Here is a 26,442-nt window from a genome sequence, read left to right as displayed (position 1 = left end):
GTAGTCCCCCTCATAAGCCTGTTTTTCTGTCACGTATAGCAATGCAAACACTTGACTGGCAATGTGGATGGTTGTGTTTTCCTTAGCAATGGCTACTGCTGGAACCAGGGGAGCCACCTCGCCCTCAGGATTGTGGGTGCCTGCTGTTGTAACACGAATGTGTGATGTGACGTCGCATGTCCACATTGCGGCAGCCGTTCCTCTTCCTCCTACTCTCCACAGCCAGCGAAGCACCCTTTTCTGTGGAGAGGGGCTCACACTCGGAGGCAGAGAGACACTGTCTCAGCATCCAAGCCCCTAACCCAGAAACAGTGCCTCATCGGTTGGCTGTGGAGGGCAGAGCTGAACAATATCTCTCTCTGAGGCAGTGCCACTGCCACCTGCTGGCTTTGCTCATTGACTTTGTGGGTGCCTGACCCTCACAATTAGATTATTGTGGGTGCCCAAGCACCCACGGCCGCCTGCAGTTGGCTCCTGCGCTTGGAATTGTGCTACAGAAGACCACCAAGCTGTTCCTGTGCTTATTGACACATTTATTTGAAAAAGAAATTACAGATAGCAAAAATAATCTGCTATCTTGCACAGTTATTTATTTCAAGAAAGTGTATACCCCTCCGTATCAGCCATGTTCTCGGAGATGTTTACAATTGAATTAGTGGGAAACTGCTGGATGTTCACTAAATTATTGAGTGTGGTGACTCCCCTTTCTCTATTCTACCATATTCTTCCACCTTTCTGCTTAAATCTTTTTCATAAACCACTTACTTGTTCTTTAATCAGACTTTGGCTCTCATTTGCTGCCAATGCTAAGCCATTGCTTTCAGCTGACAGATAATACTTTTGTTTTGATCATGTCTGAATGCCAGCTGTTTAAGGCCGACTGAATATTTCAGGTGTGATCTCTCTAAAGCTGCGCAGAAATTCGCTGTTATTTATGTAGTTCTCTCTCTTTTCCATCAAACCAGTATGAGCTAGTGCTGCTGGTGAAACTGTTTGATCATTCCCTTACATACTCAGCATTGAACTTATTAGCTACTTAAGAAGGATTGGGTTGGTGAGTTTTCACAGGGGGAATTCTATCTTCTGTAGTACTCTAGTGGGAAAATAGATCATGAGCCTCTAAAACATATGTGCGCCTCCATTGTAAAAACTTCAAGCTCTTTGCCATTTAATTATTTGCTACCAAAATTAAAAACATATTCAAAACTGCAATGCTTCCCTTGTGGCACTGATGGTCGGGGAACACTAGGGATAGTTTTACAGTTACCATGAGAATCAAGCACAGGGGAAAACAAAAACATCAGTGGAGTACGAGTTATTAAAGTCCTGCCTGCTGATTAGCCATTTGGGCTGCAATCCAGTATTCAGTTAGAGGTGCTTAAGAACAATTGAAATCAATGTGCTGGATTGCAGCATTGCCCTCCAGTGCTATAGATCTAGCAACAGAAGCAACATTATGCATCTCTTTATCCCTGGAGGCAAATCCTCTCTCTAGTTTCTTACTTTCAGTGTTGGAGGTTGGAAGTTTGCAGTGCGGCCTTGATAGTGTCGATGGGCCCAGAAGGCCCGTAGCATGTAGTGAATTGTAACGGGACCATAGCTTTGCCTCCTTTCTATCCCAGACAGTGCTACACGAAGAATAAATAGTGTCCTTATTTTCCAGGGACAGTCCTGGATTTAGGGAAGCCGCCCTAGTTTCTGATTTGATCCCGGAAAGTCCCACTTTTCCTTAGGACGTCCCTATTTTCATCGGAGAAATGTTGGAGGGTATGGAGTTATGCGGCCTCTGAGCCAAGGCAATAAGTACCGTATTTTTTGCTCTATAAGACTCACTTTTTCCCTCCTAAAAAGTAAGGGGAAATGTGTGTGCGTCTTATGGAGTGAATGCAGGCTGCGCAGCTATCCCAGAAGCCAGAACAGCAAGAGGGATCGCTGCTTTCACTGCGCAGTGATCCCTCTTGCTGTTCTGGCTTCTGAGATTCAGAATATTTTTTTTCTTGTTTTCCTCCTCCAAAAACTAGGCGCGTCTTGTGGTCTGGTGCGTCTTATAGAGCGAAAAATACGGTAACTATACAGCCTTAAGAAGACATCTGAAGGCAGTCCTGTATAGGGAAGGTTTTTTTAAATGCTTAATGTTTTATTATGCTTTTATATATGTTGGAAGCTATCCAGAGTGGCTGGGGCAATCCAGTCAGGTTGGTGGGGAGGAGGAGGAGGAGGAAGAAGAAGAAGACGACGACGACGACTAAGTCCCTATTTTCATCAGAGAAAAATTGGAGGGTATGAAATAAGTGTATTACTCTCATCAGGAAGCCAATCTACTTTGGACTGGTTTTGAGAGTTTGTTTCTGGTATTGGGCCTGTCTCAGCTTATCAAGGACCCAATTCATGTGATGAGACACAACCTCAACCTGGTCTTTGCTACAAACCAAGGATCTGTTGGTCACTGGTCTGTTGGTCAGTGGATTGTCAGGGTGGACCATTCCCTGGTGGGATTTGGAATGTCACTGGCAAGGGGGTTGCATCCCTGGAGTCTTAATGAAATCCGGTGGACTCCTGATTGCTCTGCTGGACTTCCTTGATGACATGCTGCTGAAGCCCTGGACTCCCTGTGAAATGGTGGTATTGGAGATGGAAAAGAATAGATACTGGAATCTGCAATGCCTGTACCAGAAGGCAGTCTAATACAGATAGATGCTGGAGATGTAATGCTGAAAAGCGCTTGTTGAGGCATATGATGTGGCTGTATCCAGTGTACTATATACTTTTTGGTCTGAATCTGTCCATATGTTTGTGACTTCCATGTCCCTTTTTCATCTTGCTTTGTTTTTCATATTCTTTCTTAAATTTGACATTTAACAAACAAACTTGATTTCCATTTTCTCAACATGTGAAGATACACTAGGCTTTATGGAGTGGTAAAATTTAATGATGGCTAAGGACTATGATCTGTGATCTTCTTATATTGTTACATGTGTTCTTTCCTTTTTTGTTGCCTGAATTTTTAACTTTATTTCAAAATAAATTCCATGTTGTTGTTGTTGTTGTTGTTGTTGTTGTTTACTCATGAATAACTGTATGAATCTTATCACTAATAGAAGCTTGCTCCAATGAGGCAACATCTGGCATTTGATGTGCATGTTTATGATGCATTATCTTTTCTTAGGTGCTATTGCAGGTTTTAGGCTGCAAATCTATTTAAATGGGAGTAAATCCTAAGTAACTCAATTGAACTCATCCTATTGAATGAGTAGGTATGCACCGTTAACCCCATTGTGGAACCAAAGTTTAATATCTAGAGCAAAACACGGGTCTAATATTAAGGCAAATTCAAAAGAGGATAACAGCTGTGGCAGCTTTTGGGGACTGTAGGCAAGGTTTTGTTATTTTTAACTTAATTACCTCATGTGGTTTCTCATGTTGAGGTTCTTTTAAAACAATAAATAGGGTGGTTTATTTGTAGAACTGTCTTGTTCAACACATCAAACTTTGTCCAAAGTCAATCCAGCACTCTGCTCTGTTCTATTCTAGGGATGTTATTAACATACATATGCCAAACAAATGGGGTGTTTCTTGATTACACACGTATGTTTGTGCAGTTACACACCTATATGTCATGTGCAGCCTACTATCTTTTGATTATGACTTCTACCCCAACTGCAGCCATGCCTTAAAGCATTTGTGATGTGCCAATATGAAGACCAAAGGCGTTAAAAGGTGATCTGGAAATGTACTGATCATTTATTTCTTTATTTCACTTTCCTTAGAGTTTAGCCACAGAGTTGCAGTCTAGTGTGAAAGAGATGAGAACGCGAATCAGATGTAGTAAAAAAATGCAAGAAAACAAAAAATGCAACAGCGTTTCCAAAGCATCTGTTCACCGAGCCCAGCACGTGGCAGCATCTATCCTTAATATTTCAAAGACTGATTTAGACAATTTACTTGATGTTGAGGATGATGAGGTAAGCGACCAATAACACCTGGTTTTGCTAAAAGGAAGCCCCCTCTTTTGCTGGTGTGGATTGGCATAGCTCCATTTAACTCAGTGGGCTGCAGCAGTGTCACTTAGACTCTATAAATTTATTCTCCTCGTTCTCTTCCTCCTCCTCTTCTGATTTCTTACCCACCCTTCACCGTAAGGTTCCACCAATGCAATAACAAGATTAGACTGGGTGTGTGTCATGGAGGCTTTAGCTAAGATTATATGATTCTATGTATGTATTGGGTTATTGCTTGTTTGTATGGTTTATTCTTTAGCCTTTTCTTCTCCCTAAGATGTCCTACAAGGCAGTGGGTACAGATTTTTCATTGGGATTTCTTCTGGAAGCCTTTCTCATGAATGAACATAGCGGAGGTTGAGGACCAGAGTTTTCCAGGTTGACAAGCCCCATCTGCCCCTCATTTCTCTCCACAGCACATGCGGAAACTTCCTTCTTGATCATTGGACCCACAATTGTTTTCATCTGCTCGAACCCATCTTTGCATGCAGGGGATAGCCAATTTACTTCCAGTAATGGATTGTAGCCTCAATTTGGGCCCTTCTGCATGTTTTCTTGATCACTGTGCTCTGGGCCTTCCCTGTTTTTTTCTTGCCTGCCACCCCTCAGAAATGAGTGACAATTTAAATGCAACGTATTTCATACCCTCCAATTCCAAGTAAACTATTCCCCCAGTAGTAAGTATGGCACTCCAGACACAGAATTGATCTTTACCTCCTTGGACAGATGTGAGTCCAAAATGACCCTCCATCCTTTAGGGGCACAGTCATCCCATTCAGGACCAGGGAGCCCCCCACACTACCTGTCCATGTCCCCCAGAAACAGTACTTCAGTATTTTAGGGATGTAGTCTAAATCTATTGGAAAGGTTGAATTGCTCATGAATAAATGGGCAAGGTTTAAAAGAACTTATTCCACAGATCCTTGGGGAGTTTGGAGTTGTCCCTCAAATGCATCCCCCATGCTAAGCTCCAAAAGCCACATGTTTTGTGACAGAAGTTCTGTAACCACTGCCCATCAGCTGTGGAGGTCCACCGATTGTGCCTTGAGAAGCCACAGACCTGACATCCAAGTTAACAACACGGTGGAACTATACTGAGGGTTGGGACTGCATTGAAGGAAGCCCTGCTTGATATTGCCTGGGACAGAAAAGTCTTCTTTCTCTACTTCTTATATCCCTTTAAATGTCACTGCTAGTAGACAGGGTGATCTGGCTGACAAGGGGTGGCAGGCCCCAACTTCTGCACCCTGTAATAGAGGAATTGTTGTGCACCAGTGTGGTGTAGTGGTTAAGAGTGGTGGACTCGTAATCTGGTGAACCGGGTTCACTTCCCCGCTCCTCCACATGCAGCTGCTGGGTGACCTTGTGCTAGTCACACTTCTCTGAAGTCTCTCAGCCCCACTCACCTCACAGAGTGTTTGTTGTGGGGGAGGAAGGGAAAGGAGAATGTTAGCCGCTTTCATAGAATCATAGAGTTGGAAGAGACCACAAGGGCCATCGAGTCCAACCCCCTGCCAAGCAGGGGTACTCCTTAGGGTAGTGATAAAGTGGGATAGCAAATCCAAACTCTTCTTCTTCATCATCAATATTTATTTATTTTGGTGTGTGTTTTTAGGAAACACAACAGATGAAAATGGAATATGAAAGCGACAAAGAATGGATGGGCTACTTACAGAAGCTTCTTGAAGGACAGGTGCTTGGGTTTTGCTATATCATCAAGTATAACCATGGCTATAATTTGTTTATTTCATGGCATGCAGTTGCTTATCTACTGGAAAGATGCTGTTTTTACACAACATAGTCCAGAAAATATATGCTACACTTGCTGACTTCCTCAGCTATGGGGGAGAACACTCTTGTTATCACCCACCTTTGACAGCTAAGATGGGGAGAGTTCAGTTTCCAGTGTGAAGAAGGCCAAAGAGTCTCATTTACCTCCTTCCTGTATTTATGGGGATCCTTCCCATTGAAAAAGGAGAAATTCATCAAAGGCTATTTGCATGGTAGATCTGGAGTGATTTCCCAATTCCTGGTGGGAGAGGAGCCCGTTATCTGAGTAAGAAACAGAGTCCTTCTTTTCCAAGGAAATGGCTGGCTGGTCCAAAAGCTCTGCTTCTTACTCGCCTACCGGGAGCCCTTCCTACAGAGAAATAATTGATAACAATGATGCCAGGTGGAGGTCCCTATTTGGATTTCCTATTTTCCAATGGGAAGCTTCATTGGCCAAGCCAAAAGCGGTGATCAGTGCACATCTCACCTGGCCTCCTGTGATGTCACCTTGCTCCCCACTCCTAGTGGCACCTGCAAGGTGAGAAGCCTCTTTCTTAATACGGCAAAGGAAGACAGGTGGAGGGGCTGGAAGAAAATGTCAACCCTAGCTAAACTCAGCCCCAAATGAACCATTCCTGCTTACGTTTTGGGGAAAGAAGGGAAGTTGAATACCTTAGGCAGAGTTCACCTAAATCTGAGAGGTTCAAGTACAGATTTAATTAAAGCGCATTTCAGTATCTTTTTACAAAAAAAAAAAAATCTATTGAAAATTTTCAAGGGTGTTTCCTAAACATCCTTTTCTCTTAAGCTTTTGAGACTTCACATGAGATGGAGGAAAGGTTAACACCATATTTGTTTGAGCTAATGATACATATGGAAAATAGAACATCTAGGGAGACAAGCCTACATCTCGGCAAACGTATTAATTAAATTATTGAGTCTATCTATATCCATGGTGGAGAGAAAAGGATTTGTTCCCTCATAAGTCTTAGGAAAAAGAGATTTTTTTTTATCATGTGCCTTTAAAGTTAGTAGTTGATATGGACACCTGAGGAGTTCATGGGTTTCTGTGACCTTTTACTATGGACCTGTTTCCAGTCAATTCATGTTTTCCTCACAGCCAGACAGCTGTTTATTACCGTGTCTTCCCGCATTCTCTACAATATTTTCTACTGAGACCTCAAGCAGCTTGTTAGTGGGAAGTAAATATTGATTTGGCATCCTGTCAATGCAGAAAGAATGAAAAAATTTCCACCAGAGGCCCCTCAAACATTTTCCTATCGACATTTTCTGGGCAGAGTGGAAGGCTGCATAGAGGATGACAAGGCTGAGACTAGTTGAAATCCCTGAGGGGTCCATTGAGACTGCCGCTGTGACCTGTGTGATACTTTTTCTTCTCTTTCAAGTCTTTTTTTTTTAATACACACACAAGTCTGCTGGGATGCTCCCCTCTTGTAAGTGATCAAGGGCAGCTTATTGGCAGGTGAGAGCCCTGCTTTTCTAGTCATAGCCAGCTTTTGTTTCAAGATGGCTGACAACATAAACTGGGTTTTGAAACTTCTTTCCTGTGTAGTATATTTATCCTCCCAGTTCTGCTAATGTGTCTCCCTAATCCAGGGAGAAACTGTCCTACAAAGAGAAGAGTCTATTTATGACAGATGCGCCGCAGTATTTATTGCACAAATGTCGTAAAATGCACGTGCGATTTCTCTTCAGAAAGTGAAAAGGGGGGGTGTTTAAAACGGTTGGGGAGATTCGTGGAAATAGCTTTCAATCTGTGCACCCAGTTAAAAGCAGCACACATTTTCACCCTAAATGAGATCAAAACTTAAAATCCAGTGTTACAGTGATGGCTGATATTTATTGACTGGCAGGTATTTAATATATTATCAAAAGGTTAAAGGAGCGCCAATACTTTCATTGCCCAAAAATCCCAGAAATGCAAATATCCAGTCAATAGGAAGTGTGAATCAGGCAACCGTTTTATGGGGTTGGTGCCTATGTAATTCTGGTGATACATTAACTGTGGTTAAGAGACTGGGAGCTGATGACACAACTGAGAACTCACTCTATACTTCCCCTTTTGCTCATTGCTCCCTTCGTGGCACAAATTCTGCCATCCTTCCTCTGACCACCTTAGCCCTGGCTAAGTGTTACTGTCACTGATGTTTGCCATTATCAATGCTAAGCAGGCTTCTATCATAGGCAGGATCTGAAACTGGCTTCAACCTGTAGTTAAGCAGGGACTCCAGTTAACAGTAATGCTGACGTAACACAATATCTGGGGAAGACAAAAGAGGGAAGGTGGTAGTCTCAAAAACTCTTAACCATAGTTAAAAGGTCTCCAGAACTATGCCTCTGCCAGTCTATATGATAGAAAGATCAAATACAAAAAAAAGTTTTCTGTATCCTCCTTTTGAACTTCTCACCTGGCCATTAGTGCATAACTTAGGTAGGCAAATTTTTAGGGTTCGGGCTGGAATCCACGTATTTTGGAAAGGCAGGATCTTTCCTGAATCCAGTGGGACTACATGTCATTTATAGCATAATGCTATTTCTTTGGAAGCAAGCCCCATTGAGTTCAGAGCTTACTCCCACGTAGGTGTGTTGAGAATTGCAGCCTTTGGAGATGATTCAGATCATACTTCTGCTCATTTCTCACCACCACCAAGTGGGAAGCACATGGAACTCAGTTGCTGAAGAAAGGAAGCGGCTTCCAACTCCAGCTACGGGCTCCAAAAGTTGACTGTGGATTTACAATAGTCCTTGTTCTATCATTCTGCCATGGCTTCCCAGCATGTGTAGAAATACCAAAACGAACATACGTTTGTTCCTTAAGCATGCCAGTGGACATGTGATGAGCACAGTTGTCCTACGTGGAAGCATTGACGATGGAAGAAAATGGAAGGCAGCCCTCAATCACAACAAAACTTCACAAGCCTAAGCCAGATAGCTGCCTTTTTGGCATATACCTGGGAAAGAGAGGGTAGTATCATATGTTGCAGGTGCACATGGAAGATATTGAATACCCCTTCTCTCAGCGGACCAGTACCTCAGGCACCCATCCAGTTTTGTGGAACACGAAGGGCAGCACGTCCTGCAGACAAGGCCAGGCTGACATGAAAACTCCTGCCCGTTCTGTGGAGGCCAATAAGCTTGGAAAAGTTAGAGCCCTCTTGTGTCATTTGTGTTTCCCATCCAAGATGTTTACGTCCGTTTTGTGATCTGCTGGGCCACCTCCCCCCCCACTTCCTCCCCACCCCCTCACAGAATGTCTTGCAGCAAAGTACATGAGATCACTTAATACCGAAGTTTGATATAGTGTCTTCTTGTGCCATTGAGCCTGGCCTCTAGAACATAATTGCCCAACAGTATTGATTTAATTGCCTAGGTTTATTTGTGGACTCCTAATTATTGACTGGAGGTAAATTTAATGGAGAAACCTTTATGAACACAGGGAAACTGCTGCTGTTGCTGTTATACATAAATGAACAGCATCACATCCCTTTGGATCATTTTTCAAGCTAATTTTATTCCACTGTGACAGTATGATAACATTTAAAATGTCATAGACGTTTTATTTTTATTGCTGACATGCACCGTTTTAGTACTACATTAGAATTTGGGAGGGAGCAGTTTCATGGTGAGCACTGGTTGTTCTTTATTGTCATTTAAAGATTCCCCCAGAGAGGAGTCGTAAACCGGGGCACACCTCGTAGTTGTTGCATCTCCACCTGTGTTTCCTGTATTGCTGATACCTAAAGGGGACGGGATCTTTTCTGCCTAAGGAAATCATCAATAATGTTGCTGATTAACAAATATAATATCTCTGGGCAGTTGCTGAACAAATATATCTGCATAAAGTGACCTCCCCCCCCCCCCGGCCCATATGAGTGAGATTACAGGCAGAGTGGAGAGAAAGCTTCCAGCGAGCTCTTGTTTCACCTAATGGGCTATTAGAGTCTTTCTACGGAGCAATCCTATCCTCGCATTACCCGTATTGGGGGTGCAGGGGCGACATATGCTAGCGGAATGGCTACCATGTTTCGCCCAGGAGAGGAGAGGAAGCGTGGACCTTCGTATGAAGTCGAGGAAATGCAACCAGAACATATGACGGTGGAATAAACACAACAGAGGCACCCACAACATCCCCGGATACATTGCCATGAGCCTTCAATCAAGACTCTGTCGGCATCAGCGCATGCCATCCATGCATTGGGACATGCACATGCCTCTTATCTCCATGCGCACTGAATGCAGGATGACATCGCAACATCCTCAGCCCCAGTGGCTTAGCCAACAACAGCACTTCTACTGCCATTCCCTTGGCTGGCTCCACATTTCACTGGCATATCTGGAGTGTCACGGCAATGGTGCTTCTTACTTTCCACCAGTGTAGCAGGGCTTCCGCAGAATAGCCTCCTACTGGACCTTCAGTAAGGACTGCACCTTTCGTCACCAAAATATCTATGGATCACTTATAATACCTTTGGTCCTCCTGAAGTTGGTGAACTGCAAACCTCATCATCCTTGCCATTGGTCTGGCTCACCGGTGCTGATGGGAGTTGGCCTTCAGCAACAGTTCTGCATTCCTGGTTTAATGGCTTTCTGCCCTGCTCTTCTGTTGAAAAGTCTCCAAGAGCAGCTTACCTACAGTCAAAAGAAGCCTGCCAAAAAGGCTTATGAACTGAAGGATATGACGCAAAAGGAAAATAGGAAGAGGGAAAAAAGCAAACGAACCAATTCTTAAAGTTACATCATTTTTATAATTTCAAGCTGGAATGGAAACACATATCCATGTAGTTCAGAAAGCCTTGGGGAAGGAAAGAAAAAATGAATGGGTCCCTCCAATGCATAACATTTCTCAAAGCTCATGGAATGGAGAATAATCAGTGACCTCCCATGGCACAGATGCACACAGAGTTTATGGAGAAAGACTTGGTTAGGAGATCTATTACGTGGCATACGTACATATATTAAATGTCCAACGTACATTTCTCCAGCTATCCATAATCAAAGTAACCCTTTATATAGTCTCACTTCTGTACTTTAAAAAGTGAAAATATGAGTTTCTAAATACTTGTTCTCCAAGAGACGCTTTGGGGCGGCAGGGTGTGTGTGTGTGTGTGTGTGTGTGTGTAATATAGCACTGTGTGCTGAGGATGAGAACCTAATGAAAGAACCCGGCTTCTATTTAAACCATTGATATTTGCAAGGCTGACTTGTAAATAAATATTTGGGTTTGGCAATATAATGCCTGGCTGAGATGCAGGAGCCAGGACACAGCAGCCAAATCACAGATGGTCCACTGCTTAAGCCCTTTCCCCTTGCTTCAGTGCTGCAGAACTTACCTTGCAGCAGAAGCTAAAGGTCACCTGTTAAAGGGCTGACCAATATTCTTGCTTTGCCTAAAATGCCGTCACTCTAATTAAGAGGCTCTTTGTGTGCGTTAAGAGGACCAAATGTCAACCCTTGCTTCTGCCAAGTCAGGGGCAGGGTGGAGGCAAAGTGATGCAGGGCAGATCTGTGGCAAGAATTTTTTTTTTGGGGGGGGGGTGTTTCTACAATCAAGTGGTATATACATTTTACGAAAATACATACATACATATCAGTAATACCCATAGCCACCCTGTTGCTTAGCACAAACATGGCGGCACTCCCTGTGTGACTCTTTCTTTTCTGTTCGCTGTTCCCCCCTGCCTTGCAGGCAGAAGGATAACAAATGGGAAATCCATAGCACAGTGCAGTGTCTTATCAGACACCAAACATTGCTGGATCTTTAAGGACCACTTCATATGAATCTTCCGTTTTTCTTTCTTTGCTTACTGTAATCTATGGCCGTTGGAAATGGGTCATATGAGTCTTTTTATCATGTACCAAACCTGCCATTTTTCTTACTACCACCAATGCTTAATTTAAGCAAAACAGATCAAAGATTGGGAGGGGCCAGTTAAATTAAAAATTGCCCCCTAGTTGTACCTTAGTTGTAGCTGCCCTTTGAGCTGTTTCATGGGACTTCCCTGTCCCTGGAGACATTTGCTAGCAGAGTTACTTCTCTGATGTCTGCCTCCTCTCTCACGAGGCCTTGCTCTCTTGAAACCCTCACAGAGCAGAGCTTCTAGTAGCCTTACATTAAAGGCAGCTGAAATCTATACAATAGGCAGCTCGTGAAGAATCTGCATCACCCAGCACACAACGCAACTGCTGTTCCCTTCATAGCGATCACAAACTTTGGTAAAACTGTTTTCTGTTGCTCGGGGTTGTCTTTTCAGTAAGGTAATATGAGCTCTGCAGTGATGTGGCTTATGAAAAGCAACTGAACGTTGCAGCACACAAAATTAGCTGAATAAACAGGTTGCAGTGTGAGGCACAAGGTATCCCAGTGGAGATAATCATACCATCTTGACGGACCCTGTCAGGCCATGCAACTGTATAGGAAAGGGATATTTCCTTTCAGGTTAAGAACTTAATTTGTTCTGGAGGTCCATTCTTAACCTGAAACTGTTCTTAACCTGAGGTACCACTTTAGCTAATGGGGCCTCCTGCTGCCGCCGCACGATTTTTGTTCTCACCCTGAAGCAAAGTTCTTAACCCAAGGTACTATTTCTGGGTTAGCGGAGTCTATAACCAGAAGCGTCTATAACCTGAAGCGTCTTTAACCTGAGGTACCACTGTACTGACTTAAAATTTTAATTCAAATGGGAAACTCTGAAAACTATTCTTCGCCAAAGCTAGCGGACTCTAAATCAACCTGTCCTGCATCAAATTAATCTGTCAAACATCTTAAAGTGGGCAAACTGCAGGGAAAGTGGGGGCAGCAAAGGACCAGAGTGAGAGGCCTAATCTTTACATTCAGTCCCCTCAACCAAAGAAGTGTGTGTTTGCTTATGGTAGGTGGAGAGGGTGAATATATATAGTCGTACCTTGGATCCTGAACGCCTTGTGAGTCAAATGTTTTGGCTCCCGAACGCCACAAACCCGGAAGTGGGTGTTCTGGTTTGCGAACGTTCTTTGGAACCCAAACGTTGGACGGTGCTTCCACGGCTTCCGATTGGCTGCAGGAACATTGGCTGCATCTTATCAAATTTGTCACTCCCTGCCACAGGAATTTTCATTTTTATTCCTTCATTGTAAATGCCCTGGGTAGAGACCAGGCCTAAGTCATAAAATATATGAACTCTGGGCCCACCAACATTCAGCCTAGTCCTTCCATTCAAACAGCTGTTTAAGAGCAATATCTCTTTGATTTATGCAACCTGAATTGGTGGCTCTTGCCTTCCGTGCCCCATATCTTAGATGGCAAGCTTGCAGGCAGGATCATCTGTAACTCTTGTCAATTAAAAAATCATATATGCAGGTAGAGTGATGCTTGGAGGCTGATAGGCCACTGACTGGTTGGGGTTCCACCAGAAGCCCCTAATATTCGTCAACCCCAGCTGTCAATCAGCTTGCACCTGAGCTGGTTGGTCATTGGATACATGCCCAATGCCTACACGAAACATATTTGACCCTAATCAATAAAGTTATGGCCTGGCTTTTATTCATGGCCTGCTTCCCCTACACTATGCATACGAAGCAGGCATGCCAACTCTAGGGGGCCAAAGGCACCTTGGCTCCCTCAATATTTGTTTGAAGGGGCCAGGCCCTCACAATCTCCAGGTGTGTATTGTGCGTTTATGATGTGACATGCGCAATGCAGGTTCATTGGCTGGCTCCTCCAGCCTCCTGAGCCGTTCCCAAGGGCATGCGGGTCATACACGTGATGTCACACATACTGGAAACCCCACCTCCCCCAATCTTGGGGGCAACCTGGTTCCTCTGATACTGAGCTAAAAGGGCCTGTAGTATGACTCAGTATAATGTAGCTTCCTATGAGAGAGAGAGTAAACATTTGGGGCCCATTGATAGGATTCTGCAGGGTGAGCTTTTTTTGTTCAGGAATTATGAACACACAGAGGAAATCTGTATATTTACTAACCCATTAATAAAAATCTGGCAGGCCTCCACTGAAGATGAAGACTGCAAAGATGCAGTGCAGAATGTATGTCTATAAAGAGAGCCAGATAAGAACATGGACACATTCCCAGAAGCTGATAAATGTGCAAGACATCTGCAACATTTCAAGCTCTCTTATCCTTGATTGCACTGAATGATTAAGATAGAAACACCTCCTTAAAAATCATTTTACAGTGACAAAGGAGCCTTAGAATGTAGTGAACAGCAGGTAAAATATAGAATGATATGAGCCCAAGACAGTGGTAAAGTAATCCATTCATCTAAAGGGGAGTGTTATTAGGAAAAAATAAAGATGCCTCAAAAGCAAATGTGGTCTGGGTGGTGACAGACAGGTCTGAGAAACTTTGAAGAATGGAAAGGATGGCGGTTACCCTATACATAACTACATGAAGAGGGGGAAAGCATAATGTAGGAAAATGATATTTACAAAGTCACATGTGAACTTCAGTGCATGATTCCCACTGGATCAGTGTTCTTGTGGCACAAGAAACCTTAACGCCAGTATATAAACTGCACACATGTTGATGTGTTTTTCTCTGTATTAATTTATTTTTCTCATCTGTGGTGGTTTGAGTTAGTCATTTGCTTATGTACCCACATACAACTTTTTCTTAATTCATAGATGAATTCAGAAGAATTCATCTATGAATACTTAACTGGAGAAGAAAACTTTAAAAAAACAAACAAACTCGCAAATCTTTATTTCTGATATTGCTCCATTTGGATGTGTGGCCTGCAGTGAAGGAAAGGTCTTAAACCCCCCATTGTGGGAATACCTCTGCATCTATAGGGATTTCTAAGCAAACCCCTTTGCCAACCCTAGCCTATTTTGTTGAGGTTAGCAATCTTCGGGTACCATGGGTTAGTTCCACAGGTGCAAGCCGAAGCCCTCATCTGCAACTGAAAAGACTTCCTCTGACTTAGCACAAAACCTTTGTGAAAAGGAAGTGAAATTCAGTGGAGTGCTTCTGTTAGCACAAGGCATTGTGAAATATTTTCTGGTACAAAGTGTTGCACAAGGACTTGCAAAACATCTCAAGAAGTTGCTTGTGCTAAGCCTGTGTTGAGTGAAGTCTTCTGCTAGTGCTTCTGTTCGTTGAACAGTACTAACTGCTGAGTGTTATCTGTCGACCAAACCCAACCTTCTCAACAGAATGACTTAATATGCTTGACATGCTGCATCTGCCTTGACCTAGGCTCATGCTTGAGCTTTTCAAATCCAGCCCCAGGTTTCCCTTTTGCCATATTTGCTAGTTACCGTTTCTAGCTCTTACCAGAAACCTGGCCCACTTTGTTGAGGTTCATAGCCTTTGGGGCCAGAAAAGGTTGGATCCTCAGAAGTCCTTCTGCAATTGAAAGGCTTTTTCCAGACTTAGCACAAGATTTCACACCTGTTGCGTGGCCTGCTGGGGAAATCACTTTCTTCCTTCTCAACATCATAGTGAGCTCACAGAATTGGTGTAGATTTAGATGCTCACAAGCAACCCATTCACATGGTGAAAAACATTTCCTTTCTGCTGTGGACTGTTGCTCTAAGGCAGCCATGTCCAAAGACCTTTTGGGGGGCCTAATCCGGCCCGCCGGTCTGTTTAATCTGGCCCCTGTGGCAGTTTATCTCCTGAGGCAAAATCCTAAAAATACCTCAACAACTTCAACCTTAAACAAAGCTCAACAACTTCTTTGGAGTAAAATCCTAAAAAAAGCTCAACAACGTCAATCCTAAAAAAGGTTAACAACTTTGGTTGGCCCTTTGGTTTGGCCCTCACGGCCCTTCATCAGATCTGGCCCTCTTTGAAAAAAGTTTGGACACCACTGCTCTAAGGACACAAAGACTACTGACTTGCCATGTGACGAAGGCTTTCTTGAGAATTACAGCCATCCTGTGAATGATGTCATTTTTCTAACTTTGACCGTAAAGTATAAATAAAGTCAGTGCAAGCTTGTCCTGTGCTCACCCCTAAGTTTCCTTTATGCTTACGTTTCCCAATAGAATCCTGATCTGTGAAGGGATTCCCCCCCCCCCCTGCATTTAGTCCCCAAAGTTTCACTGGATGCCTCTGAAAGCATTTGCCTCCGGCCCGAGGAGCTGTATTGATAGCTCCCTCTCTCCCTCTCCTGAGAGCAGTCAGCATGCAGTGCTGCGTCTACTTATAAGTGCCCCAGAGATGACTGTAACCTCATATTGATCAGCTGATTGAAGATAAATGACAGAGCTGCTGGTATTGCAGATTACATCATTAACATGGTCAGTAAACCATGAATTGTTCAATAAGGCGTTTATCTTTTTTCATTTTATTCTGCTCTTTTATCATTTTTATGATAAGGAACAGTTACACACACTAATCAGGAGGATCCGTTTTAGGAGAGAACGGACATGGGCAAGTGTGCCAGTGTCAGAACTAAGTGAAATCTAATGGCTTCAGAACACTTAGTAAATGTTTTTTAGCTGAAGAAAAATATAGGCTTCGCTGATCATTTTTCTTACTCTGCTTCTCTTTCAGTTTCCTTTTGCTTCGTATTTAATGGATGCAGTGCTGGAAAAACTAAATGAGCAGAAAAAACTGGCGGAAGAATACAGTTCTCTTGTGAAACAAATGACCTAGGTGTTGCTGAACAGAATCTTGAAAGAGAGAAAGGGGACTCTTCCCCCTCCTGTTTTTGGTTTTGCACTTTGACTCCACTCCTGATTTTTGCTCATACTAACGACCAGTTCACAATCTGTCGTGGCAGGTGCATTTGCTGCATACACCAAAAAGTACAGCAAATATGAAAAGGAAAGATACCCACCAATGTAGACATAGCAAACGTACCTGTTCTCATTAAGTGTGAAGCAGCCATTGGCAACCTTGCCGTCAATGAGTCTTCTAAGTAAACAGACATAAGATTTGGCTGTAGATCTCCCTTCTTGTTTGCTAGACACCTTCTACACAAACACATTTCTAAGCATTCGCTGCAGAGCCATTTGACACTGGTTATGCTCCCAAGTCCAATGGAAATAGTGTAAGCATTTTGCAGAGAGATTGCCTTCAAGCAATTAAAAATTAAATTTATTTTGCCAGTAGGAAGTCTGGATAAAGCAAGATGCAGTTGCAGAGGTCGTCTTAAGAGCAGTTCCCAGCAAACATGCCTGGAGTTGTAGTCCAAAAATGATAGAGGCTGCATTACACATCCGGCATTGCTAAGCACAATCCATTAGGAACTTGAGCAACTTCTTTTCTTGCACAGCTCCTGATCATTTGAATGGTGTGTGCACAGGAAACCCCCTAGGCAACTGTGCCATACATTCAGAAAAGCAGGAGTACAAATTTTAATATAATTCATTAAAACTGAAGTTAGTGCCCTTTGAAAACCCTTGATTATGACTAACCTAATAAACAGCTTCAATATTCTCTTTTTATGTGAAACAACAACAAAAGGAACACAAGGCATGGTTAATGAAGCATTTTTAGGGAGCATTCAGCAAACATGTGCTTCCTATTGTTTGTTCGTTTTGCTTTTTTACTGTGAAAGAGTGCATTACGTGTGCAATGTATTTAATTGTATTTAAGAAACATTTTGTTTTGAATAAATGATTTTGAGTTGAACTTTTTATCTAGGAAATCCCTGTAAAATTATGTTTCTCTTTGTTTCTCTGTCCCTCTGTCTCTCTCACACACATAGCTGTAGTAACATTTTGTAATAATAGAACTATCAGTAATATGCTTGAAAGTAGAGGTGAGCACATATTGACCCTACACCTTTAGGACAGGGATAGCAAATGTGGGACCCTCCATATGGTTTGAGCTACAACTTGTAGCTCCCTGACCACTGGCCATTCTGGCTGGGGCATCTCACCACATGGGCGACCCCTGATTTAGGGGATTACAACTGTGGACAGGTGCTTAAAAGGGTCTCTTAGTTATGTGGGAGCTGTTTCCCATGGAATCAGGAGAGCACATGGCATGAAATAAATGCCATGTTTGAGACCCATGCCATCAAAAGCACACCCGTGTCTGGGTCCAGAAAAAACGCCTCCCACACAACTACAATAATATTTAAAGACCCGTTCGATTATTTCCTAAAGAAGATGATCCCTTTAGAACAAAGGTACATTCTTAGAGCACAGACAAAATATTCAGCTACTGGTAAATTGCTTCTGTGTGAACAAGATTCTGAAGACTGCTTGACAACTTGTTCTAGTCTTCCATATAAAGTATTTTCTTTTAAAATGCCTTTGAAGATATGCTCAAGGAAATGAAACGGTGATGTGCCTTATTGGTTGGTTGGTCAACAGAAGTTCCAGGTTTAACACTTGGTATTTTCTTCAAGGAGTTTGGCATGGAATGATGGGGCCACCCATTCAATTATTTAATTAGAACAACATCAGAACACTTATAAACAGCTGCATACGCAATTGCTATTTCTACAGATGAATTTTATTGTCTGATTCAAGAGAGACTGCATTTTGTAAATGCTGTTCAGCACCACATAATTTTTTTGGATCTTATTTGTTGTGGCGTAGAAAATGGAGCAGACATATGCTTTGAGTGCTTAAGCTTATCTGAAGTTAACCCTGTAAGCCACGAAGCCTGAACTGATGTGAAATACCTGCACACCCTTCAGACGGCTTAACGTGTTATCACACCTGCTATTTAATTAAGTTAATTCAGTAAAAAGAGTATAAGAATAGCATGTTGGGAAAATCTCTGATCCCACCCAATCACAACTTGCCCATAAAGCTAGAACTAGTACAAATATCTATCTACACTTGCTTGTAAAAATAAATAAATCAACATTTCCTCACCCCAACCCACCACTTTTCACGTTTCCGGTTGTCTCCAATATTTTTGTTGAGCGGCTGAAATAATTTTGGAGCAAGCTGCATTTTACAGGTACTTTGTGCATCGCCTCTCATTATTTCCGCACCTAAATGATGGCCTCACCTAGAATGCAGACCAGTCCTCTGATTTACTTTCCTCCCCTTCCTCCTCATCGCTTATAAATTTTTCCCAATTGATCCTGTTTTCGGATTGATTCTAGGCTCATCCACAAAGTGCGGGAAAATATTGTCTTTGGATTATTATAAATTCTGGGCCAAAATAGTTTGCTTCCCTCCTGACATACTTTGAAAAAGTATGGAGAAAAAAAGGAGACCCATCGAGAGATGCAAGATGAACAGCTGTAAACCCCCCCCCCCCCAAATAAAGGAGGACTGTAAATCTGTTGTTAGGCGTCTAAGAGCTGAACTGCATGTTCAGTAAAATCTTGTTCCGCTGAAGCGGGAAATTGCATATCTGAATACTGCACATAGATTCCAGCTGGTATACTGGAAACAAATAATTGGCCTAGGCTTTTCCATGAGCTGGTAAGCAGTCTGAAACGGGCACGCCACATAATTTCGCTGAACATGTAGACCAGTCGATTACAATCATAGATCTAAAACTCTAAAATGGTGCCACCCCAACTTTTTCTTACCCCGTGAACTACTCGAAAATTGCTAAGGGTCTTGGTGAGCCATTTAATGGTTTTTCTGCCAGTTGTAGAAACTGCAATGCACTGTAAAGGCAAAGGGACCCCTGACCATTAGGTCCAGCCGTGGCCGACTCTGGTGTTGTGGCGTTCATCTCGCTTTATTGGCCGAGGGAGCCGGCGTACAGCTTCCGGGTCATGTGGCCAGCTGACTAAGCCGCTTCTGGTGAACCAGAGCAGCGCACGGAAATGCCGTTTACCTTCCCGCCAGAACAGTACCTATTTATCTACTTGCACTTTGACGTGCTTTCGAATTGCTAAGTTGGCAGGAGCGGGGACCGAGGAACAGAAGCTCAGCCCGTCACGGGGATTCGAACTGCCAACCTTCTGATCGGCAAGTCCTAGGCTCTGTGGTTTAACCCACAGCGCCACACACGTCCTACACAATGCACTGTACTTGGCGTTATTTGATTTTCAGCTATTTAATGAACATACCATAAGCCATCTGAATGAAGCTCACAGACAACCAGTGGTCCACAAACCACAGTTTAGGAATCCCTGCTCCTGTCGCATCAGAGTATGCCTGAATACATACATGAAAACTAGGACTGGGTGATATATTGATATATCGTCCAAGATGGATTTGAAGTCCTTATTGTGATACCACTTTCATAATTACTGACCTGGCAATATCTCACGAATCTTTGTAGCTCCATCCTTATTCAGACATTGTGATGTATCAGTATATCACGATGTTGAAAACCAGATATCGCCTAGCCCAATAATAGTTTAAAATGAATTGGAATCCCAGGGATCATAGGAAAGATCATTAAATTACAGTAGCAGCACAAGAATTAGAGCAAATGCCTTTGACTACACACGGCAACAGAGCTTACAGCTTGAAGAAATGGTCAGGTGGAGTGGCTGAACAGCTGAAACCCTGGATGAGGAATCTGTGACCCCTCAGATATTGTTGAATTATCAGCCTCAGCTGGCATGTCCAAGGGGGAGGATCCAACAATTTGGAGGAGGGCAAGTTTACCATCCTTGGCTTAAATTCCCCACCTTTGTTGGATTTAAGCACGACCAGTTCATTCGTTTCATTTTTTACAGGAAAATGCAACTTCAAGGCAGGGTTGCCAGCTTTTAACTTCCTGTCCTCAAACAGAATATCCTTTGCCCAGAGCATCTCTGACAGCTTCTGAACTTCTCTTAAAAATCCAATAGTGAAGATTCTACAACTTTCTTTAGCCTCAGCCTTGTACTGATTAATGAATTAGTTTTGTCAGTGGGTATGGACTAAAGAGGCATAATTAATACTATACAGTATAAACTGTTCTTACACAAATCCTGGCTTATTGATAATGCCAATTATCCAAGTGCTGTGTGTATCCTTAGATATTTTCTCTCTCTCTCTCTCTGGAGTCTTATGTTTTGCATTAGCTTTGTGCAAATTTCATTTTAGTGAAATGAAAAAAAAAGGTTCCAGCCAAAGGAAGAAGTAATGAGAATCCATTTATAAACCAATCTAATTTGTTTATAAACAAAACAAATTAATACCCTTTGTGAATGTTATGTTCCTGCATCACCAATTCATTTAGCAGCACTGAATGTTTCTAAATTGTCAGGTTGCGCTAAATTGTATCTGGCTATTAATTCTGAGACTTTTGAAAATGAGATGAGTAATAAAGCTTAGTTTGTAGTAAATAGTATCAATGTCGTTTTCTTTTTTTAAATTAATAATAATTCTTTGAGCAGTTATTCCTTATTACTCATTGGCAAGTAGCCATTGCCCTAACAAGAAAGCATTGAAGCCAATTTTAGTCATTCTCAGAGTAGACCCATTTAAATTAATGGGTGTGACTAACTTGGATCCATTCATTTCAGCTGAGTCTACTCTGAGGAAAACCGAGTTGCGTACAACCTGTTGTTCCTTGTAATAGTGTGTTTATTGTAAGAACAGCCACCTCTGGTTCAATCAGTCAACCAAGCTTCCACAAATGTACATTTGAAGGCAACTGCCCCTTGACCCTCTGGCAGTGACTCCTGTCCTGGTCAAGACGTCCAGCAGCACAGAGATCTCTACCTCCAAGTTCATCAAGAATTGAAAGGTCTCCCATGTCAAGCCAAGTTTTAGGGCAAGTAGAAGCTTTTTCCTGGTTGATATCTCAGCACAATAAAGGAGACTTCTTCTGCCCATCCCTGAGTCCTGTCACAGACCCTCACAAGTGGCTCTATTTTCCAGGAACAGTACTGGTCCTGGATTTACAGAAGCCATCTAGGTTTCTGATTTGATCCCAGAATGTCCTGCTTTTCCTTAGGACATCCCTATTTTCATCAGAGAAATGTTGGAGGGTATAGAGTTTTGCAAACCCCGAGCAAAGGAGATAAGTAACTCTGCAACCTTTAGAAGAAATCTGAAGGCAGCCCTGTATAGGGAAGTTTTTTTAAAAAAAAGTTTCATGTTTTATTATGTCTTTATAGACGTTGGAAGCCACCCAGAGTAGCTGGGGCAACCTGGTCAGGTGGGCAGGATATAAATAATAAAATTATCATCATCATTATTATGGAATAGGACGTCCCTGTTTTCATTGGAGAAATGTTGGAGGGTATGCTGTCCCACATGCAACAAGGAAGGGGGAGGACTGGAGGTCTCTCATATTGCGTGGAGCCATCAATGAAGAAGCTGAAATGTTTGAGAGTAACAGCTACTGCCTGTTAAAAAAACACAGCCAAGTCCCTTTGTTCTTGTTCAAGACCATTTGAATTCTTCACAGACAAGTTTTCCACTATAAACATCAAGTGTGAGGAACCTTTGGGCTCCCAGCTGTTGCTGAACTACACTTCCATCATTCTTCCTGGACAGTGAGGTCCAGCACCGAGGGCCTTCTGGCGGTTCCCTCACTGTGAGAAGCAAAGCTACAGGGAATCAGGCAGAGGGCCTTCTCGGTGGTGGCACCCGTCTCCTGCCAGATGTCAAGGAGCTTCACAATCTTCCAATATACCTGAAGGAGAGTCTCCACCCCCATTGTTCAGCCCGGACACTGAGGTCCAGCGCCAGGGGCCTTCTGGCGGTTCCCTCACTGTGAGAAGCAAAGCTACAGGGAATCAGGCAGAGGGCCTTCTCGGTGGTGGCACCCGTCTCCTGCCAGATGTCAAGGAGCTTCACAATCTTCCAATATACCTGAAGGAGAGTCTCCACCCCCATTGTTCAGCCCGGACACTGAGGTCCAGCGCCAGGGGCCTTCTGGCGGTTCCCTCACTGTGAGAAGCAAAGCTACAGGGAACCAGGCAGAGGGCCAGAGGGCCTTCTCGGTAGTGGTGCCCTCCTTGTGGAACGCCTTCCTGCCAGATGTCAGAGAGATAAACAACTAAATGACTTTTAGAAGACATCTGAAGGCAGCCCTGTTTAGGGAAGTTTTTAATGTGTGACATTTTAATGTATTTTTAATCTTTGTTGGAAGCTGCCCAGAGTGGCTGGGGAAACCCAGTCAGATGGGCAGGGTACAAATAACAAATTATTATTATTATTATTATTTTCTTCATCCCTGAACCGAGGCAAATAGGAATTGCAGTTAGTCAACAGCAGGAGGACCAAAGGTTCCTCACACCTCATTTAGAGTCATATGTATTTTCTGCTGTTAAGGAGATTACCAAGAGCAGGAAGCGATGATTAAATTCTTATGAGGTCTACTTCTGAGTAGACACATACAAAATAGCACTGTGAAGAAGTGATTGGTGCAGTCAACAACCACTGCAGCCCCTTCTTCTGAACGGGGCTCTTCAGCACGGGGAAATGTATGAATAACATTGTTTGCATATGTTGTTCTTCCTGAATTTAAAGATAAGTATTCTGACCTGCTTATGGCCTAGCTGGATCAGGTTGCTGCTAGCTGCTTCTTTGTGACAATTAAATGACCAAATAAAATTTCTAGAGCCTAGCAGATTCTTAAGAGTTTAATTTTTTTGCATGTCATTATTTCATTATTTTGCATACCGCCCTATACCCACAGGTCTCGGGGCGGTTACAACATAAAATCACAATATAAAAACAAAAACAAAATACATAATAAAAAAGGAAACAACCCAAGAAATACAGCACATTTTTAAATGGTATTGGATAGTACAGGGTTTTAAATGCACATTTTATGTACACCTCCTCAAACATGACCAAGGAAACTGAAGAATAAGTCAAAGAAAATGTCCTCTTACTTTATATAGACAATGGGGGCTTCCTGGCTGAATCTATTCTTCCATTAAGTGCTCCTGATGCTCCACCTAGTGGAAGGAAAGTTCCCACCTGCCTTAAATAAACTTTACACAAAACGACTTTTAGTATTTCCTGTGAGCTTTTTCAGTAAAACAGTTTTAATGTGGAAAAAATGTTTTCTGAGTCGTCGTTGTCGTCCTCCCCCTCACCGCAATGCTTGGTTGTATCACGCAAACACATCATGTTTTTTCTTTCTTTTAAAACCAACCAACGTGCAGTAGGCAAGGGGAATGGAAGCAAAAATAAATGGAAAATTACAATATTTCCCCTCCTCAATATGTACAAAATGAAGAATTGCCCAGTAACAGTGAATAATTCTGGCTTGAACAGTACGCAGCGGTTTAGACTGCAATCTGCCCATATTGATCACTTATTTGTTCAGTGTGATCCTGTCTCCATTTAGTGAATTGACTGGCATTCCCTGCTTAACTTTGAGGGAGCTACTTATGTCTTACAACTAGGTTATCTGCCATGACATAGCTGTTTACCTTTCCAGTTTACCTTTTCAGACCTAATCCTTACTTTTTTTTTAAGAGTTCTTTTCTATAGCTACGTTTGCCAGCACGACAAGTTATTGCTTCTCTTAGGTCACCCATGTTGCTTTTGTAATTTTGTTAAAGAATAAAAGGATACTTTCTTGGATGCCTAGAGCCAGGTTTGGGGGAAGTACTCTTTGTTGAGAAAGCCACAGCAGAGATTTAAAGTCACAAAACATGCAGCAAAGTTATGCATGGAAATATAGGCTGTTAGACCTTTAAATATCCCATTCTAAGTCACTTCCAAAGCTTCCTTAGCATAGAAAAAGACCGCACGTTTGGTAAGTTAATAACAGTTTACTTACAAACTCTTCAATGTTTAAATTCATGTGCTTTTCCATACAGCAGCAAGAAAAGACAGGCAATATAGCTTAGTTTCAAAAAGTGGTCCAATGTTTCTAAATTTGTATGCAAACACAAAGATGGCTTGCTAAATCCATGTGGTCTAAGTTTGGTGTAGACTTTCTTACTGGTAGCCTTCACATAGTGGAAAGAGAGAGAATAAAGAGTTTGGTCAACCATGCTCCCAAGGTAAGGGTGTGTGACCTAACTAAGCCGAGCGGGGCAGTTTACTCTATGGTTTTAACCCCTTCATGCATGAATTAGATTTAAGCATGCTGGTTATATGAGGCTGGATATATCCCACAACCCTCAGGTGTTCAGCTTCAAAAGCCCAGACGGGTCCCATATACAGTCGGAGACCTTTGCACTTTCAGTATGAAAGTCCAAAGGGAGATTCCAAGTGAGTTCATCTGAATGTGTGCCAAAAGCCTTCCTGCAACCCAGAACCCTGCTCAGTTGGGTTTCATAATTACAGAAAGATTCTATGTGCATTCAGCTGAACTTTCTTGGACTCTACATTTCAGAACATGCTGAAGCTAGAAAGGTCAGCAGTAGAGGTAGGGAATCACAAGAGGGATAAATGCAGGGCTGGCACATGTTCCTCTGACCTGCCAGTACTGCATCCTTGGGTGTTCTTTTGAACTCCTGAATAGAGTGTTCATGTTTTAAGAATCCTAACACTGAGTGAGACACCTGATCCCGGAGATGCAGGTGGTGCTGTGGGTTAAACCACAGAGCCTAGGACTTGCCGATCAGAAGGTCGGCAGTTCGAATCCCCACAACGGGGTGAGCTCCTGTTGCTCGGTCCCTGCTCCTGCCGACCTAGCAGTTCGAAAGCACGTCAAAATGCAAGTAGATAAATAGGTACCACTCTGGCGGGAAGGTAAGCGGCATTTCCGTGCGCTGCTCTGGTTCGCCAGAAGCGGCTTAGTTATGATGGCCACATGACCCGGAAGCTGTACGCCGGCTCCCTTGGCCAATAAAGCGAGATGAGTGCCGCAACCCCAGAGTCGGTCACGACTAGACCTAATGGTCAGGGGTCCCTTTACACCTGATCATACTTGTGTTAATAGCAAAAATAAACTGGAGAAATCAAGGACAGAGGTGGAAAGATTAAAGCTGTAATCCTTTGCCAAATTACCTGGGAGTAACTCTCATTGAACACAGTGGGACTTCTGAGTGGGCTTGCATCAGATGGCATTGGAAATGTCCTTCAGTTACACTAGGTTTGTTTAAAGCAGGGAAAGAGCCGCAAGTTGGCCCAGTCCAAAGATGGTGTGTTCCAAGTTGTACACGCATCTCTGTACACTTGTCATCCTTTACACATGCAAAGTGATTTCTCCATTCAAGTGAAGGAGAAGATGCTTACAGGCCCACGAGAAATCATCTGACTAGTGTTGAGTTGCCCAGACTTGGGTCTCCAGCTGTTTCGGGACTACAGCTCCCATTATCCCTAGCTAGCAAGACCAGTGGTCAGGAATGGTAGGAATTGTAGTCCCAAAACAGCTGGAGACTCAAGTTTGAGAAACACTGGACTAGAGTAAGAGCAACAACTGTATACAGTCGTACCTTGGTTCTCAAATGCCTTGTGACTTGAACGTTTTGGCTCCCGAACGCCGCAAACCCGGAAGTGAGTGTTTCAGTTTGTGAATGTTTTTTGGAAGCCAAATATCCGACACTGCTTCCGACTGCATGCAGGAAACTCCTGCAGCCAATCAGAAGCCATGCCTTGGCTTTTGACTGCTTTCGAAAGTCGAACGGACTTCCGGAACGGATTCCGTTTGAGAACCAAGGCACGACTGTACATTCAAAAGGATCTTAAACTGTTTGAGACGATCTTTGACTTTCAGTACCATTTGGTATCAACAGGTTGTGTGTGTGTGACTAGATGAAAACCTCATTACCTAGTCTAAACAAGAAACAAATAAATTCAGTGACTATATGAAATGACTTCCATAGGTCTAGTTACAGGTAGGTAGCCGTGTTGGTCTGCGTAGTCGAAACAAAATTAAAAAATTCCTTCCAGTAGCATCTTAGAGATCAACTAAGTTTGTTATTGGTA

General features: G+C 42.9%; 1 protein-coding gene across 4 annotated transcripts in view; it reads left to right on the top strand.

Annotated features, from left to right (window-relative positions):
- Positions 1 to 17,373, top strand: part of CNTLN (centlein) — a 168,234-nt gene extending 150,861 nt beyond the window's left edge. For 3 of the 4 annotated variants that reach the window (XM_083482218.1, XM_083482217.1, XM_083482219.1), the window contains 3 exons: positions 3,768 to 3,962; positions 5,614 to 5,691; positions 16,286 to 17,373. In XM_083482218.1, the coding sequence (XP_083338344.1) occupies positions 3,768 to 3,962; positions 5,614 to 5,691; positions 16,286 to 16,387 (375 nt within the window). In that variant the 3' untranslated portion in view covers positions 16,388 to 17,373. Of the gene's footprint in view, positions 1 to 3,767; positions 3,963 to 5,613; positions 5,692 to 13,767; positions 13,993 to 16,285 lie in introns of all 4 variants that reach the window. The other variant, XR_014520625.1, reaches the window with a different exon arrangement.
- The last annotated feature ends 9,069 nt before the right edge of the window (positions 17,374 to 26,442 follow it).

This window comes from Podarcis liolepis (genome assembly GCF_965112155.1).
Source record: "Podarcis liolepis genome assembly, chromosome: 17".
NCBI lineage: Eukaryota > Metazoa > Chordata > Lepidosauria > Squamata > Lacertidae > Podarcis > Podarcis liolepis.
This window is presented reverse-complemented; position numbering and strand designations above follow the sequence as displayed.